General features: G+C 45.8%; 1 protein-coding gene across 5 annotated transcripts in view; it reads right to left on the bottom strand.

Moving 5' to 3' along the window:
* Positions 1 to 12,307: 12,307 nt before the first annotated feature.
* The window catches only part of PI4KA (phosphatidylinositol 4-kinase alpha), a 95,297-nt gene continuing 89,775 nt past the window's right edge, over positions 12,308 to 17,829 (bottom strand). For 3 of the 5 annotated variants that reach the window (XM_007054925.4, XM_037878718.2, XM_043529769.1), the window contains exons 53-55: positions 16,607 to 16,696; positions 15,141 to 15,224; positions 12,308 to 12,984 (exon numbers count right to left, since the gene is read on the bottom strand). In XM_007054925.4, coding sequence (XP_007054987.2) covers positions 12,933 to 12,984; positions 15,141 to 15,224; positions 16,607 to 16,696 — 226 coding nt within the window. In that variant the 3' untranslated portion in view covers positions 12,308 to 12,932. The remainder of the gene's footprint in view (positions 12,985 to 15,140; positions 15,225 to 16,606; positions 16,697 to 17,829) is intronic. The other 2 variants (XM_027817302.3, XM_043529770.1) reach the window with 1 other exon arrangement.

Raw genomic sequence — 17,829 nt, 5'->3', positions numbered from 1 at the left:
TGTATGAGCTTGGGTTGCTGGCAAGGATCCTCGAGAACGAGGTGGCTTTGCTCTCATGGCAGGAGCATCTTTCTCAGGAACGGGAGCATGGCTATCTGCCAGCAGGAAGCTAGATCTCTCCATGGATAGGACGTCCCTCAATCTTACAGACCCATTTGGGTGCTCGAGATACATGTGAGTTTTCTGAGACTGCAGCTCTTACTCTAGAAGGCTGCAAAGAGCCAGGGCCGACTTTAGAATGGGTGCATCATCGGTGGAGTCAGACCTGCTCGCTGCCTGTCTGAGGTTGCTCCCAGTGTTTTCCTGAGGACAGGAGGTAGTGAATTTGATCTCTAGTCAGTGAGGGGAGGGTCTGTCCAGTTTCACTTCCCTCTAAAGTATCCCTGTAAGGCAATTTGATGATGTACATCCATACTCAATTAGACAACCCATTCATATAGGGTGGATACCTCTTTATCTTCTTACAGATTCTGCAGAATATGTTTGACACTCTGCTGGCCTCTTCTTCTAATTGGTAAGGGCCCCATTCTGTGACCTATATTTGTGTGCTTTGCTGTCTAGTAGTCTAACTGAAATTAATGGAACTATTCACAGAAGAAACTACTACTCAGCGTGAGCAGAGGGGCAGAATAGGCCCTAAGTCCGTTACTTTTTCTTTCCAAAGGGAACAAAACTCCCCCTTAATCTGAGGAGCTATGGCAAAGAGAAGATATTCGTAGAAGGAGTGTTAGAAAATTGATTAACAGTAAAGTGGGGCCCAAAGCTGCACATTTGGATCAGGGGGTTGGGTTCAAGACTAGGGCCACCTTTTGTTAATAGGAGAGTCACATGGCACCTCATTGCTGCATTTCACAGTAGGGTTGTACAAACCCTTTCCTGGTTTTTTGCTCCTGGCTTCATATTGCCTGAATCTCAGCATGAGATTTTGTTTCAACCGCATGCAGGCCCTGCAAGCAAACCACAGCCACAATCAGCCTTGTTTCAAGTCCAATGTTCACATGGCTTCCACCCCAAATCATAAATCCCACCCTGTCACCTGGAATTTAGCCCAAACATGGCCAAACCTCAGCCTGCGTTCATGGGAAACTTGACCTAGGTTCACTGAAAGGTTTGTAAATCCAGCCGGCGTTCTGGGTTTGTAACAAAACCCCAAACTAGGCAAAACCTTGTTGGTTTTAGGGTGCTTTACAAAGCTTTAATATGGATCTAGTTAATAGGCCCATGGTGTCACCTAGTGGTGACAGACCGCACTGGCTTGTGTAAGCACACATGCCACATGTATGCTGCCCCCTACACACCCTGCATAAATCGTGACTGGGCTGTAATTGCACTGTTAGTCAATAAATCTCTCCAGTGGTGCATGAATTATTCGAGAGATGGCACAGCTTTCCAGTCCCCGTGAAAATCATTCAGTGCTCACTAATAAAGTCAGGGCAGACTCTGCTTTCCCTGTCATTTTCATGAAATTAGCATACACGGTCTCCTGGGGAAAGAGCTAACTACAGTAGCTTTGAAGGAAAGCAGCCGGCATCGAACTCTATCTGAAATCCGTTTTAAAGGGTCAACATCAGCTTTAAAGTCACAACTTGTCTGAACGTTTGTATTTACTTCTATTGTTACAAGTGACACCTAAAAACCCTATAACAGAGATATTAGAGGAAAAATGAATCTTTCTGTTTGCACTCTGTACTTCGATGACTTCCGCGGTGCAGTCAAACAGATACGCCAATTTTCAAAGGTAGTTGCTGATTTTTGGAGGACTTTGGACCTGATTTGAATAAGCACCGAAAGTCACAGTTCCAATTTATTTCAACTTTGTTGAATTTACTTCAGCTCTTCTGAAAATCAAGGTGCCCCAGGTTGGGCATTTCTGAAAACATTGGCCTTAGTCACTTTCCCCTGTGGTTGGTATGGGTCTCCCACACAGCAACAGGGGAAAGAAAAATGCAGTGAAAGACAGAAAAACATGATTGGAAAACCACCACATTGCCAGAGGGGCTGGGAACCAGGGGGAGAACCTGCAAGGTCAGCTTGGTATTTGAATCTAACTAGGATTTCAGGGTCCTGGTGTCCCTTTAAGGTGTCATCATGGAGCTGTCTTAGGTGTTTCTTTTCTGATTCTAACAAATTTATTAGGGCATAAGCTTTCGTGGGCTATAACCCACTTCATCAGATGCATGGAGTGAAAAATTCAGTAGGCAGGTATAAATATACAGCCCATGAAAAGATGGGAGTTGCCTTATCAAGTGGGTAGGAGAGCACTTCAATCTCTCTGGACACTCAATAACAGACTTAAAGATGCCCATTCTTCAACAAAACACCTTCAAAAACAGACTTCAATGAGAAACTGCAGAACTGGAATTAATTTGCGAACTTGACCCCATTAAATTAGGCCTGAATAAAGACTGGGGGTGGCTGGGTCACTACAAAAAGTAATTTTCCCTCTGTTGATATTCACCTCTTCTTGTCAACTGTTGGGAATGGGCCACATGCACCCTAATTGAATTGGCCTCGTTAGCACTGACCCCCCACTTGGCAAGGCAACTCCCATCCTTTCATGGGCTGTATATTTATACCTGCCTACTGAATTTTTCACTCCATGCATCTGATGAAGTGGGTTATAGCTCACAAAAGCTTATGCCCAAATAAATTTGTTAGTCTCCAAGGTGCCACAAGGACTCCTCGTTGTTTTTGCTGATACAGACTAACACAGCTAACCCTTTGAAACTTTTCTGATTCAGTCTTCCTATCTGAGGCTTAACCTTCCCTTCTAATCCAGTCTGATTCTCTTCACAGTCATATCTGCCTGCCAAGGGGTAGACTACCCTTTGCATGCTCCCATACACTTTCTGCAATGAACCTCTCTCCCTGTAGCTCTTAGCTGTCTAGCTAGACACAACTGGCAGGTTACGATAGTACTTGCCTCCCCTTTATCAATCATTGTCACAGTGTAGGTGTAGGGCTTGATGATGAAAACAGAGACAGGCCGAAGGCACAAAATTCATAAATTTAGATCCAAACTTGCCCAAAGGTTTTGGGGGTAGGCATGCAGGGGTGGGAATAGGGTCTGCCTAACCCCAAGGTTGTTGTTGGGGCCCATCCCTAGATGAAGGTATTAAGCATGATAATAGCACTGATCAGGTGTCATGTTCGTGTCAGGCAATTCCAAACATCTGATCTCAACCATATTATATAAAATTGGAGAGGAGAGACTTAACCCCTTCATGCCTGGATTTGAAGTAGTTCTGTGCCTTTAATATACTCTTTATAACATGGGGAAATCTCCCTGCATTGAGTCTGAGAGCTCTTCAGAGCTGGGTTCATTCAAAGGGTTTCCATCTCTCCTGTGACCCATAGAGTTGTTTTCTCCCCCATCCTATAGCCTTTGCTCTATTTACGACAGGGTGTTCTGGATTTCATAAGCCGGTCTCATCCCTTCCACAGCAGGGTCACCACACAGGGTATAGCATTGAGAAGATGCCCTCTCAGCTGATAATGGTAGCAGTATTACAGGGAGCAGGATTAAAGAAAGCAAATGCCACCTTACATTTATAGAGCACGTTTCATCCCAAGGCACTTACAAAATACATATGTATAGTACCATTGAAATCCAGCCACCTTTGTAGTGGAGGGCAATTGCTAGACAGACAACCAGCACCCAGCACAAGCGAGAGGGAGATTTTGGCCACAATATCCAAGACATTGGCCACTGTCGGAAGACAGGATGCTGGGCTAGATGGACCTTTGGTCTGACCCAGTATGGCCATTCTTATATTCTTAAATTCAACCCCTGCTCTTTGTAAATGTGCTTTAGACTCTTTATTATTCACACAGGGCAGACAGGACCCATGTTTTTAAAGGTCTCCTCTGAGAAAACACAAGAGTCAGCTGCATGGATTTAGCTTGGAAGGTCAACAAGCCCATCTGACCATGCCAGGATAGGACCTCTGTGATGTGAGAGTGTCCAGTGATGCCAAACCTGGGGGACAGCTTAGGGGTCTAAGTACCACCAGCTTGATGCCCTGTCTGGCAGGTGTGTCGCGCTGAAGGTCGCAGGCTCCCCCACTGGTCCCAGTAAAGCCAGAGATTCTGTTCCCCCCTTAACAGCCTTCCTTCACATCCATTATAGCTTGTTGTGGAGTGTCCTCTACTGGCAGCTTTGTGTCGCTGCTATGAGGTTACAATCAACAAGGCTGAGGAAATTTGCTAGATCCATATAAAGCCAGGCAGCAGTTAATGGACAAGCAATGCTTTCATAGGTTGGCCCTGTGCTAGTAGTCTGTGCTGCTAGGTAGGAGACCCAAATTCAATTCTCCAAACCCTTGTATCTCTGGGGAGCTTAGTCACCTGTTGCGGGATGATTGGTCTCCGTCTCCTCTCTTCAGATCCCTGGAGGAACAGTAGCCTGATGTATGGCCTACTAAGCCTCTCCCAGTTCCTCTCACTTCTCCTGTTGGAATTCTAGACAGAAGGGTCATCCCTGCGCAAAGGCACTTCCATAATGGCTGCACGAGCCAGGTTTACCCTTATTTGCAGCCAGGCTGGGAATCCTGCCAGGCTGAGTCACAGGTGGTACAGTGGGAGCCTTCTTCAAGCAGCAGATCAAACGAGCAATTTGATCTGACCGTCGCCTCCACTCCCCCGGCAACTCCTCAGCATGTTCGTTTCCTCGTGCCCCTTTTTGGCCTGGTAGGAGATGGGCATCCAGTTGCTATTTCCCTGAGGCCGCTGCACTTCCTCTCATGTGGAGTTTGTTTTCTTCCCTCTCCTGACTTTGTGCTGTGGAGGAGCCATAAACAGTAACCCCTATTCCTCAGACGGGAGTGGACATTCATCCTGTCCCTGCACACTGGGCAGAGAGTCAGGAATCCCTTGCAGAGTACTCAGACAGCTGGACACAGTTTCCACCTGTGTGGTGGTATATCAGAAAACACAGGAACCTTCCATAGTCTTACAACCACTAACCTGCGATCAGACAGGCAAGCATTATCCTCATTTAACACATAGGCAAAACGAGGCCAAATGGTTAAGTGACTTGCCCGAGAGATTGGCACAGACAGCCAGTGTTAATTAAAACTAGGATCAGAACTCAGGAGTTCAGGGCTCCTGAAGCCTCTGCTCAGAGCACAAGCTGTTCTTGTAAATTTGTTACTTAATTAAAATAATAAAAATACTTCTAAGAGAACACCCATAAATACCATCATGTACTTAGATTACTGGTTAATTTACACCTGGCTGCCATGCATGCACAGCGCAGCCATGGGCTGGAAACAGCTTTATGATGTGTGTAGGATTCACTTTCACTTGGGCATTGTGGAGCAGTTGGATTATTGTTCAGAATAGTACCACCGCCTAATTCCTATTCATGACTCATCACCTGGAAACACAGAGGCTCTGAAGATGCCTGATTTGAAAGTTGTTAATGAAATACCATCCAACTGAGCCCTGGCTAGAGAAAGCGAGCTACTCCGTAGCAAAGCGCTGGAACTCCCATTTCATACCTGTCCTTGCTTGTCTGTCAAGTCGAAGGCATGAGATTTTGCTTTGGAGTCTTCTCAGCCCATTGCTCCTTCCCTGCTGCCTTGCCATGCATTTGTCTTGGGAGCTGCCTGCCGCGTTGCCAACTCTTGCAATTTTATAACAAGTCGGTTGTTTTTCTTAAAGCCTCAGCTTCTGGAATCTGGGGACTGTATGAGAACCTCCGCTTTCATTTAAAAAAAAAAAAAAAAGAACAACCAAAAAAACTCCACGTTTCTAACCCACCAAAATGTGGAGTAAGTATGACCTAAAGGCTCAGAATGCAGAAAAAGTGAATAAAAAGAACCCAAATGTATTCTTTATTTTTAAAAAAATCTCATACATTTTAAAGCCATCTCATGATTTTGGGGCCTGACTCACAATTTTTGAAAGCTTGAAGTTGGCAGTACTGGAACTGCAGCTCTAAAATGGGGGAGAGATTCAAATGAATGGAATGTAGGATGCTTTTTAGATATCCTTCAAGGAGCGTGTTTCCTGGATGGACCTAGCCTGTCTGGCAGCATGAAAGAGGTTTACCGCACCACGGGCATGAGGATTCAGATAAAAAGCACATTGGGATGGCTCTGACAGTATTGGAATGACAAAGGTGATAGGCCCCTGACCAAAGTGCAGTAGCTGCTATAGGGCATTGTTCACAACAGTCACCACAGGACTACAAGTTATAGCGATGCAAAGCTTTCACTTTCACCTCGCCATGAAAATGCAGCATTCAGGGGAAAGTGACTGGAGCCACTAGAACGGAGTGCCAGTACAGCAAGCAAATAGTGCTGGGGTGGGGCCCTTTGACACCTTGGAAACACAGGTTGTCTGCTATACACAGACATTAAAGATCTTAGGGCCCTTTGAACAACAGGGGTTTGCCCCAGGGCCTTTCGCCATGAGCTTCCCCTCTACACTCTTTTGTACTGGTCCGTTGCCACTCTACTCTAGCAGTGGTGTTATGCGCGCTCAGTTTGAGGCTAGCTTGGAATGAAATGCAGTGTGGGGCAGATTCTGAGCTCCAGCATACCAGTGTATGTACAGATATGTGGAGATAGTGCAGCCTGAGATCAGAATCTGGGGCTGCATCTTTTCCTTTACAGGTCAAACCTCATCATTATAAATGATTCCAAGCTCAGCCTGCAGTTAGGAGCATCCTTTTATTACACTTGTTTTGACCCACTTTGACAATGGTGATTTTATAAGGGGGTGTGTGTGAGTGTGTTGGGGAGGGGGGGAGTAAAAATGCATGTGTAAATCTGTGGTGAAACACCTTCCCCACACACACAGCAGCACCAATTTACTAGGGATATAATCCAAACCACGCTGCCAGCAACACAGCCAGAATTTCCTCTGAACACTTTACGAAGTGGAATCCAGCTCCTCAGCTTCTTCGATGACCCATGGATCCTTATTCTCCTAGCAGATCAACCTCAGCTGGCTCCAGGCATTTTCTGGACAAGCTGCAGCATGTGCTGATTATCCGAAGGGGGTACTCCGACACCGCATACCAGCCACAACATTACACAGCCAGATTGCTCTGTTTCAGTCTCTCTCTCTCTCTCACACACACACACGCATTTGAAGAGTGCCCATCTAGTTACCAGCAGCACGAAACCCTGGGTCCAGCAGATGCAAATGAGTGGCTATAAATTTTGTTCCTTTCTCCTGCACTGCAAACACAGACTGAACTGCAGCTGACTCTGACCCTGAAACTCAGGTCTCACTGGGACCTAGAATTCCTGAGGGTGGGGGAGGGGCATCTTTGCCTGGATGGAATAGATATATAATTTTAATACCTCTATCCCAACACAACTGAAGCACTAGAACATAGGCACTTTTGAAAATTTTACCCAAAATTCAACTAAGTCTCTTTTTCAAAACTGATTTAGGCACTTAGGAGACGAAGTCACTGAGGCTTCACCACCTTAGTCCCTTTTGAAAACAGGATTTAAGCACTTTTCAGAATTTTACCCACATAGTCCCTTAGGCTGCTACATCCTGCTGGGGCAGGTAGATGCACTCAGAAACTATCCGGCCTGACTGCTGATTCAATGCCTCGAAAGTGTCTGGAATATTCTTAGGCATCTCCCCATTTTCCTCTCCTTCTCTCCTCAACCTAGCAGAGTCTGAAAGTGAAGGTACAGAATGTGACAGAGTTAGAAAGATTTGGCACTAGTGTGCTGATTTGCATGATCAAATGCAAACTAGTTAATCCTCTCCACTTCTTGGAGGGGATTCAGTTCGGAGTAATTCTCTCCATTTCACATCTCATTGCTGTCAGTTTAAGCCAGAGAAATGACCAAAGACACTGCTATGGGCAGTTACCCTTTCAGAGGGATGCACACTTGACTTATGAAAATGAGATCTGCAGCTGGAATGCACTGGGGCTTGGAAAATGGGGGTGGGGAGAAAAGAAAAAACACTCCTGCAACTTCCTATTAAAGAAGAGGAGTTCATTGTGTTCACCAGATTTCATGCCAGCAAATAAAACTACATCGGAGTGACCCTAAACACAGGTCCTTTTCTGTTTTTAAATATAGTGCACATATGAGTGAACTGAATGAAGACAACAGATGTCCTTGAGAATGCATTGTGTTCCAACAGATTTTATTTTTCTGTCTGCATTTGACCAAAAAACAACACAAAAGGAGCCTGCCAGATTTCAGGGCAGACTGATCAATCATTTACTTGCTAGTGTTACCAAAACTGGTAAAATTAATTGCTCATTTTCCTTCTGAGCAACACCACTGAATGCTCTACTTGCATTCTCACATCTTTGGGTTCAACTACGTGATTGGAAGTGACCTTTTAAGCTAATCTACCTTCTACATGGCAGGACCGTATTCATTATTCCTGACTGAATTCCCAGCAGTTGTTTGTTGTGTCTAGCTTTAAATCTCTCTAATAATAATTCCACTAGTTTAGGATAGCTTCTTCTATTGTCTAATTGTCTTCAGTCAGGGCTTTTTTCTTCTTCATTAGCCCAAACTTTCCTTGCTTTCTTTTAAAACAGTTGCTTCTCCCTCTTTGTATCCTTGCTTGAGGCATTTTTATTTAAAAACTTTCAGTTTACACAGTGCATTTCTTAATCATCCAAGGTGCAGGAGAGGAAAATGCACACACATAAGCAATAAAAATAAAACCACAATTAACTCTCGCAGAACTCCCTGATCCCCTAAAAAAAGGAAATCCAAGTCTTTCCCTTGTCAATCCAGCTCCTCAAAAAAGCCTGAACAAACAGATTTTGCTGCAAAGGTCAATCAACTCCTACTCAGCCATGGGAAACAAACTGTAGAGGCTAGGGATGTCAGTGGGAATGCCCTGCCTCAGCTCCAGGGTATGCTAATTTAAGGCCTGTCACAGCCCAGCTGAATTTACTGTTGAGCTAAGCCAGGTAGAAGTGTGTGTTTTAAAATATCCATCCCACGAAGCCCTTTGCAGATTCAAGCCAGTACCTTAAATTGCAGTGTATATAGCACAGGCTTAGTGTTCTCTCCACAACAGACACCACGAAGTAGCCTCATTTTGCATGAACTACAGCTTCCACATGGTCTTCAACAGCAGCTCCACAGGGAGCGTGTTGCAGTAATTCCCACTAGATAGCGAACGCACAGGACACTGGGTCAAAGTCTTCATTTCCAACAGCAGCAGCAAGCGTCCTAGCCAAGTGGAGATGGAGGCAAATGATAAAAAAGTCTGGACAACAATTGCTATCTGGGGTATCCTGAAGAACCAGGATCCCCAAAGCGAGTGAGTGTGAATGCCGCCAAAGGATCAGATACCTCCTCCTTTCTGCCTAGCTGGAAAGACCATAGCGTCTGCCTTGGCTCCCATCCAAGCTTTGATTCCGGCCAGGCACCAGGAAAGCCAAGCAACCACCCCAGGCGGATCAGAGCAATGGTGATGGGACAGCTGGCATGTCAACAGAGCTTTACTCAACACCAGCCAAATTAGTACTGCCCATGTCACACCCAAGTCCAACATCTGACTGAAGGAGATCTTAGGACCCTTAGTAGCAGGGGAGGGTTGTGGGGGGGGGGGGGGTGGTCAAGGGGCCTGGGCCCTGCTGCCGGGGACAGGGACAGAGACAGAGCAAGCCAGGGCCCCCCTCCACCTCCAGCATGCTTGGCCCCTGTCCCCAGCAGCCAAGCCCAGACAGGGAGCGAGTCCTGTCTGACTGCCAGGGACAGCAGCCAAACAAGCAGGGGAAATGCACAGGGAAAGGACTGAGTCCCCCCTTCCTCCGACCCCACAGGTAATGTGGGGCGGGGAGAGCAGGGAGGGTTGGATAGGGGGTGGGGGGGACCCTAGAGGGGGTGGTCAGGGGGTGAGGAGCAGGGGAGATTGGATAGGGGACGGGGATCTCAGGGGGACGGCCAGGGGGCAGAGAGCAGGGGTGTTTGGATAGGATGCAGGTGTCCCGGGGGGCAGTCAGGAGTGGGGAGCAGGGAGGATTGGATGGGGGTGGGAGTTCCGTGGGGCTGGAATGGAGGCAGGGCCATGCCACGCCTCGCTGTTTTGGGAGACATAGCCTCCCCCAGCCTTTCCTACCTGGCCCTCCATACAATTTCTGTACCTGATGTGGCCCTCGGGCCAAAAAGTTTGCCCACCCCTGCCCTAATATGTCTCCTTCGTGTGAGACCCACTGGTGGTTGTATGTCACCATAGAGTGTAACCACTTCCCTTGGATCCTTCCTGACATAGCAGAAAGTGAAGACTCCCCAAGGGAAAGTAAGCCAAAATGCTTGAAAGAGACAATGCCTCAAAAAGATAGATTAGAAAAAGTATAAAGATGAACAGCACTTGAATAAAGTTCCCCTGCAAACTCTGAGGAGAGATGTATGGGGAAGTGAGTGCAAATCCTAAAATATGATGGCCAAATTCTGAGCCCTACTCCAGTGGTGCAAAGTGGCCATAAAAAAAGCAAATCTGGTCCCCTGAAGACTCATGAGTTACTGTGGCATCATCTATACCTTTCACAGTGAAGTGAGCAGCAGGTTGCCTCTATCCCACAGCAACCTCTGGCTGCCGGAATGAGGCTGTGGGTAGTAACACATAAATGAGAGCAGCATTCAATTTGAACCAGGGTCTGGATCAGGAGAGCGTACAGGTGGCTGAAAGCCAATTGTGGCCTTCTAGATGAGATGTGCTCCGCAGGACTAGAGGATCCGGCTCAGTATCTTCAGTGAAGTAGGATGTCAGGTAAATAATTATCTCTTCTCGATAAGTACCATCTGTGCAGGTTTCTCACTGCTGCAAAGCTGGTCGTTCAAGGAATCTCAGAAAAAAAGGAAAATAGAACCACAGCTAGTGGAAAGAACAAGACCCATGCCAAAATGTGAACATGCTTTTTTGTTTTTAAACAAGGGAAAGATAAGAGGTCCACAAAACCCCATGGGTAAAAACACGGCTGCAGCCACGAGACACAATAGATGTAGCATGGTTTCAGCTTTCACCTGTTGGCCCTTGCATACTCTTTCTGCCAGACTAGCGATGACCTGCACCCTACCTCGAGGTTTTAATTGAGTTACATGTAGCTGGGCTCCTGTGTACCCTAGTTGTCTGTTGGGACACTGGGTATATTACCACAAACGCTGGTAATGCCAACACCCTGGTAAGAAGGCCGATTGATCTTCTGACACCCTGCAGAGCAGTGTCCTTGATCAGCCAATCATTTACCTAGGGAACGGAGGATCACAAGCACTGCTAGTTTCTGAGGGTAGGCCTTAACTACCACTCAGACCTGACTTGGAAGCAGGAAGGGACGCAGGTTGATCAGCTACTCAAGGCAGGACTGACCCTGAGCAAGCTGAGATGGCAGCTGTTTTGCTGAACTCAAACGGGAGGTAAAGAAAGGACCTACTGGAAGTTTCCAAGGTCACAGTTAAGTTCCGTGGTGGCCATAGGGGGAAAAAGTGGTGATTGGCGAACGTAGATACTGTCAGAATGAGGACTTGCTGCTGCAGCTGCCCAGTCTCCGGGCAGTTCATGAGAGCCACTTGATTGACCACTCCACTTGACTGGTTGAGGAAGTCAGCAAACCTGTTCTTAGGTCCAACAGCAACAACTGATCTCTGGCAGCTCAATGCTCTTTCCCGCAGCTACAATCTCACCAGTGCCTGCCTGTTCCTAATCTTGCTTCAGGCCTGATCCGGCCTTGTTCACAGCCATGCTACTGTCCTGTCCCTCCCGCTCCACTCCTGACTCCGGTTGTGACCTTTGGCTCTGATTTTTGGTACCGGACTCTGGCTCTGACCTTCAGCATTGTTCCTGGCCTGACTGCCTCTTCTCTATTAAGCCTGACCACCCACATCCTGGATGGATCATTTGATGATTACCTGTTCTGTTCATTCCCTCTGAAGCACCTGGCATTGGCCACTGTCGGAAGACAGGATACTGGGCTAGCTGGACCTTTGGTCTGACCCAGTATGGCCATTCTTGTGTCCTGGTTCATGACACATACTACTGCTGCCCTCGGGGACCAAAAATCCTTAAGCATGTCAGGAGCTCTGCTTATGTCAATCTACAGAGTTGAATCCAGGTGCGAGAAACCTGCACAGAAAATACCTTTACAGAAATAATAATCTACCATTTAAAAGTGAATATGCCCAAGGCTGAAGAAGGGTTGAGACTCCTCTTATAGATAGGTGGTGGAAAAACCCACAATGAACATGAACACTAGTCACTGCGTGAACTTGCAAAATGATGTGCTGGACCAAACCCAAGCAGCTTACAACCCTTGGGTGAAAGAAGAGTATATTTCAAAGGATTTGTAATACAGGCACAATAAAGTCTAAGATCTTTATTACATTTTATAGATTAAATATATCTTCAGTAGAGTTTTTTTTTTTTTTTAAACACAAAAGGGAAAAAAATACATTCTTCATGTACATATGAAATACTGACCATGTAGCAGGGACCACAGACAGTGCAAAGTCTTAACACAGATGCAGAGACATCACCACCTTGGACGATTATCATTACTTTTCTACAGTATAATTAGAGCAAATCAACACTTCTTCATCGCTCCAACCTCAAACCCTTCACTTTCAGGGGATTCTACTGGATGGTGCGTTAAGGGTTTTTAAACTCACTATAAAATCCTTGCATTGCACAAAAACTCCTGTACGTCCCAGCTTTACCTCTGAGAATTTACACATTCATAACCAGAGGAGGATGTTCATTTATGATTGCAGCCAACTCCAAGAAAACCACAGGAAAAAAATATACATCCCAGTGGAGAGAGGAACTAATTGGATTTGTTGATTGTTGCAGGGTCCAGTAAAATGTGTACATGCACACGAGAGACTGGAGACAGTGAAGCGTGATTGAACAGTTCCTATTACTAGTCTGGAGAAAAGGCATTGGGATGTGACGAGTATCATTTTCCCCAGACTAATCTTCCTTGTCTCTCAGTATGGGATATCATTCTGGTAGTACTGGATCATGTCATATGTCCTACTCCTACAAAACAACAGAAGAATCATGGGTGAATGAGGGGCTATAGAAATGCATCAGCAGATCAACTGCAAAAATGAAATCTCAAAGAAATGAAGATGCACGGATGATAACCTGTAATCAAACTTAAACCTCCACTTTGAAGGCACTGTGAAAGCAGCGTCATGACGAGTAACGCATCAGTCTGCTCCAGTTTAAACTAGCAGAGCTCATTTGGCCCTGACGCCAGTCAGCTGAGAGTACATAGAGAAATCATTCAATAATTTCATGATTAAATCAGCAGGTCCTTTGTTAAAAAATAAATTCATACTACTTCCCTCTCCAGTTCTTAATCCTGAGCTGAATTCCATTAAGTGGAAACTATGCTACAGTACTATATTACAGTTGGGCACGTTAGTGACTATAAGGCTAACCTGAGAGACGCTTTGTCACTGACACTAGGACTTGTGCAGCAACATCAAAAGAGAGACTGACTTATAACTTAGTAAGAGTTACATCCTCACTAACTGGACTGGCTAAGCATGGCTCTGACTAACCTTCCACTATTGCTAGGCTAAAGAGAATAACTTCTTTGCACTTTACTAAGGCAAGAAAAAGGGGGCAAAGTCTGCAGTTCTTTTACTATTTTATGCAATAGCAGGAAACAAACTTTCAGTGCTTAGACTTGCAAGAGGCACCTTAGGCAAATTAGATCGATTCAACTCTTCTGTTTAGGGGAAAGAAATACATAATTCATTTAAGTAGTATTCAGAGTATTGCACAAGGGCAGGGTCACATAAAAATCCAAGTAACCTAAAATAGAACAGGAACAACAATGGAAATAGAAGTAACCAGAGTGGCAGTAGTGGAAATATTAACAAGCAAACCTAAATATTACTTTTATGTCTGTGACACACATGAAACTGACATGATCTTGTATCTTATGCCATCGTAGAAGGAGCTGAGGAGGCCAAGGGTGAGTAAATGACAATATCAGCTTTTACAATAGGAGCTAAACCTAATATTTAAAATATATGTTTTGCATTTAATTTCATTTTCTGTTCAAATCTTTCATAGGACACTGTAAAACTATTTCTGTATCAGGAGGCATGAACACAGTTACCACTGGGTAATTAGCTAACAAGGTTTTTTGGGGCTTATTGTGAAGCCAATGCAGTGCTTTATTCTATTCAGTACACTAAATACCACATCCCAAGAGAACGAAGCCCATCCAGACTGGCTTGGGCGAGCCAAGCTGCCAAACTGCTGTCTTTGCTCCCCAAGGTGCTGTTCTCTTTCTGAACCATTGTGCATTATGCAATGTCATGTCAAGTAGTCGGATGACTAATGCATCAATGTGATACACAGGTATGAAGAGAAGTTTGATTGGAAAGAGAGGAACGGTCATCACAGAGAAGGGTAGGTTATACTTTTCTCCACAAATAATAATTTAGCACTTATTTAGTGCTTTACATCTTCAAACTGCTGTGCCGACAGCAGGTTCTACTCCGTCTTCTGCAGAGATTAAGTGACTGGGCAAGGCAACACAGCAAATCGGTTGCAAAAATTATTTTAAATCCCAGCATTCTTGTCCCTAAGCCTCATGCTCAGTCCAGTAGGCTGTACATGCAGCTTCCTCTGCATATATATTCCCAGCTTTCTAAAAGGCAAAGAGCACGAAGGTCACAATCTCTCTTCATTCAGAAAAGTAGGCAAGAGATCCCTATTGCCAGCCAATACCATTCTTTGGCAACGTTATCCCTGCATAAATCAGAAAGGATTCCCAACCCTCAAACAGCATAGCACAATTAGCTAGATGCAATAATAGGGGTGGGGTGCTGGGCTGCTTTGGGAAGCCATCAGGCATAAGTCACTGCTGGAGGCAAAATGCTGAACTTGATTAGGCCGTTGTCTACGATGGCACGGAAAATCCCATGTTCTTTAGACCAGGCAACAGAAAAAGCTGCCTCAGCTTAGCAATACTCTACTCCCACAAAAGGGAATATATGGTAAGGTATAGTATGGTCACAAGCTAGGGCCGCTATCTTGCATTACCGTGAGGTCAACAACTACCGAGCTTTATGCCACCTATGGCACAAGATCTTTAACCCCCTCAAAAGACTAACCAACTAGTGTCCAGTCTAGGGAAGAGACCGGGAGAAGACAGACAGAAGATGCCAGACCTGTTACTGAGGAAGCAGTTCTGAATGATCTTAATGATGAAGTTTGCTGCCTCCCGCTCCGTCATGTTGGGGCTGAACCTATGCCTGTATCGGGGGGGGGGGGAAAAAGCACACACATTAGCTGTGCTCCTCTGGTTCTTACAGTGGAAAAAAACGAAGAGTTGCATATTAGTTCTGTACAGCTTTTCTCCTGTAGTAATTATTAGCACCCAGTGTACTCCACAGACAGTGACACTTGAAGAATCACCTGAGTATTGGTACTCACAAGAGAAGACATCAATACTGTAAAACTGTGGCTGGATTTCCAGCAAGAACTCTAGGAAGAGGAGAGACCTAATCAAACACCCTTTCTCTTGCAGCTCCTGCCCTTCAAATATCTATACTTTGGAGATAGTGTAAGTTGGGGCTCAGACGGTCACCTCCCCACCACACGGAATGAATGAATGACTGTAGGAAGTGGTGACTACAGAGCTAACGCAAGAGTCAGAAGGTTGTGGGTTTGATTTAAGTGCCACACCAGGAGCTGGACGTACACCAAACTACTGATGTTGCAATGCAGTATTAGGGGAGTGCTGTACTGTAAGAACGACCAAGGAACAATCCTTGGTACTAATCCTCAGGTTGGCTTTCACTTTGGCTGGTAACCTTCCCACTTAGCAATTAGGATGCAGGTTAAATCATTCAGTGCCTGTCCTGGTGAATGTTAAAGATCTCAATGGCATTTGAGAAGAGTGCAGAGGATCATCTTAGATCCTGGACAACATCCCTCTTCTTCAAACAGGTTCTCTCCTCTATGGTTATGCGTTTGCCAATGCTGAGCAGTGGAGGCGTTGACTTTCTAATTTCCCCAGGAGTGCTCAACCCCGGCTCCATCCCAGGCCCCGCCGCCACTCCACACCTTCCCCCAGGGACCCACCCCCGCCTCTTTCTGCCCCCTCCCCTGAGCACATCCATTCTTGCTCCACCTATTCCTGCCCCTGCTCCTTCCCCAACCCCCCTGGCCTCCTGCACACAGCTGATCACCAGTGGGCAGGAGGTGCTGGGGGGAGGGGAGTAGCTGATCGCTGGGGCCTGCCAGTGGACAGGAAGCACTGCGGTGAGGGTGGGGGAGGAGCTGATTGGCAGGGCCACCGATGGATGCTGAGCTCACACTATTTTTTTCCCCGTGGGTGCTCCAGCCCGGAGCACCCACAGAGTCGGCACCTATGCTGAGCAGTTAAAAACTACTCTATTTACCTGCACAGTCACAGCACTAGTTGAATTTAACTCAGTTTGCGCACAGTGCTTTGAAATCCCTATTGTATGAGAGACGCTATAAAACAATCAAATTCTCCTTCAAAACATTTATTAGGCCATATTTGGCTAGGGTCAAACTACACCTGCTGCTACGTTAAGACAAACAGTAGAGGCAATGCTCCTATGGTGAAAAAATAAGGAAAGGGTTAACAGATATCTGCATGACTTACTTCAACAACTTGATTGTCTGCCCTCGGAAACAGGGGAGCCCTGTATCCAACATCAAGGTAACCAGAGAGACTACAGCATCCATGTAGGGTCTAGAGAGAGAGAAAGAGATGGCAAAAGGCAATTAGAGTTCTCAAACTTTTCCTGCCTTTGCTGGGTACAGAGCATAAACTGAGGAATTCAGCTGGGGACTGGATCACACCTTTTATTGTAATTTAATCTACACAGTTTAATCCTCTTATGTTTGCTGATGGAGCTGTACTGCTGTTCACAGTCTGTCGCCCTAATTAAATTACTGCGACAAAGGCCATTTCGCTCCCCTGTGTTTGGCAGCCAGATAAGCAGAAGGGTGTGAGATGGATAACAACCTTGGGGAGAATGGTACTAAACAGTATTTGGGCAAAGTAACATTCTTTTGGCAATAGTAAAAATGTAATCAGCTGGATCCAACAGCACTCTGCTCTTAAGCAAACAGCATGGGAAATCCCTTAGCGTGGTACTATTTCCTAACGCCTCCATGTAGCCCTCTACGACTATACCATTACTTACCCCCCACCATTAGGTTTGCCAATTTTGGTTGGAGGTATTCCTGGAGGTTTCATCATACGACATAATCTTTAATTAAAGATGAAGCTTTAATTCCTGGAGACTCCAGGACAATCATGGGGGGTTGGCAACCCTACCCACCATCCACGATGTGAATACTCCCAACATTCAGATAATATTTTTGCCTCCATTTCAGTGCCTTCCCAGGCCTGCCAAAATTAACACACTGAACTCTGCTGACATGACGAGTGCTCCCAGACAGACACAGGTTGGGCTACTAACTGAGGAAGCTTTGATTTTTTTAAGTTAGCATCAATAATACTTAGCACTTATAGAGTACATCTTCACTGCATAGTTAACTTAGGCTATTTTACTTGGGTGTTGCCCCTAACCCGCCTCCTGTCCACACATGAAACACTCTCACCCAAGTGGGGTGGTGCTTTCAAACCAGGCTACCTGGCTAACCTGGGACGACAGACTAATCCTCGGGTTGGCTTTCACTTTGGCTGGTAACCTTCCCACTTTGAAATTAGGACGCAGGTTAAATCACTCAAGTGCTGATGATCCTCCAGTGCCTTCCCTCAATTCCCCCAATGTGCCTAGAAGGCAGGCAAGTTTCTCACAATTAAATGAATAAGAATTGGCTCCACTTAGTGCAGCACAGAAAACAACAGCATAT

The sequence above is a fragment of the Chelonia mydas genome, chromosome 15 (genome assembly GCF_015237465.2).
Source record: "Chelonia mydas isolate rCheMyd1 chromosome 15, rCheMyd1.pri.v2, whole genome shotgun sequence".
NCBI classification, from domain to species: domain Eukaryota; kingdom Metazoa; phylum Chordata; order Testudines; family Cheloniidae; genus Chelonia; species Chelonia mydas.
The sequence above is the reverse complement of the archived record's forward strand: the minus strand, read 5'-3'. Positions and strand labels throughout refer to the sequence as shown.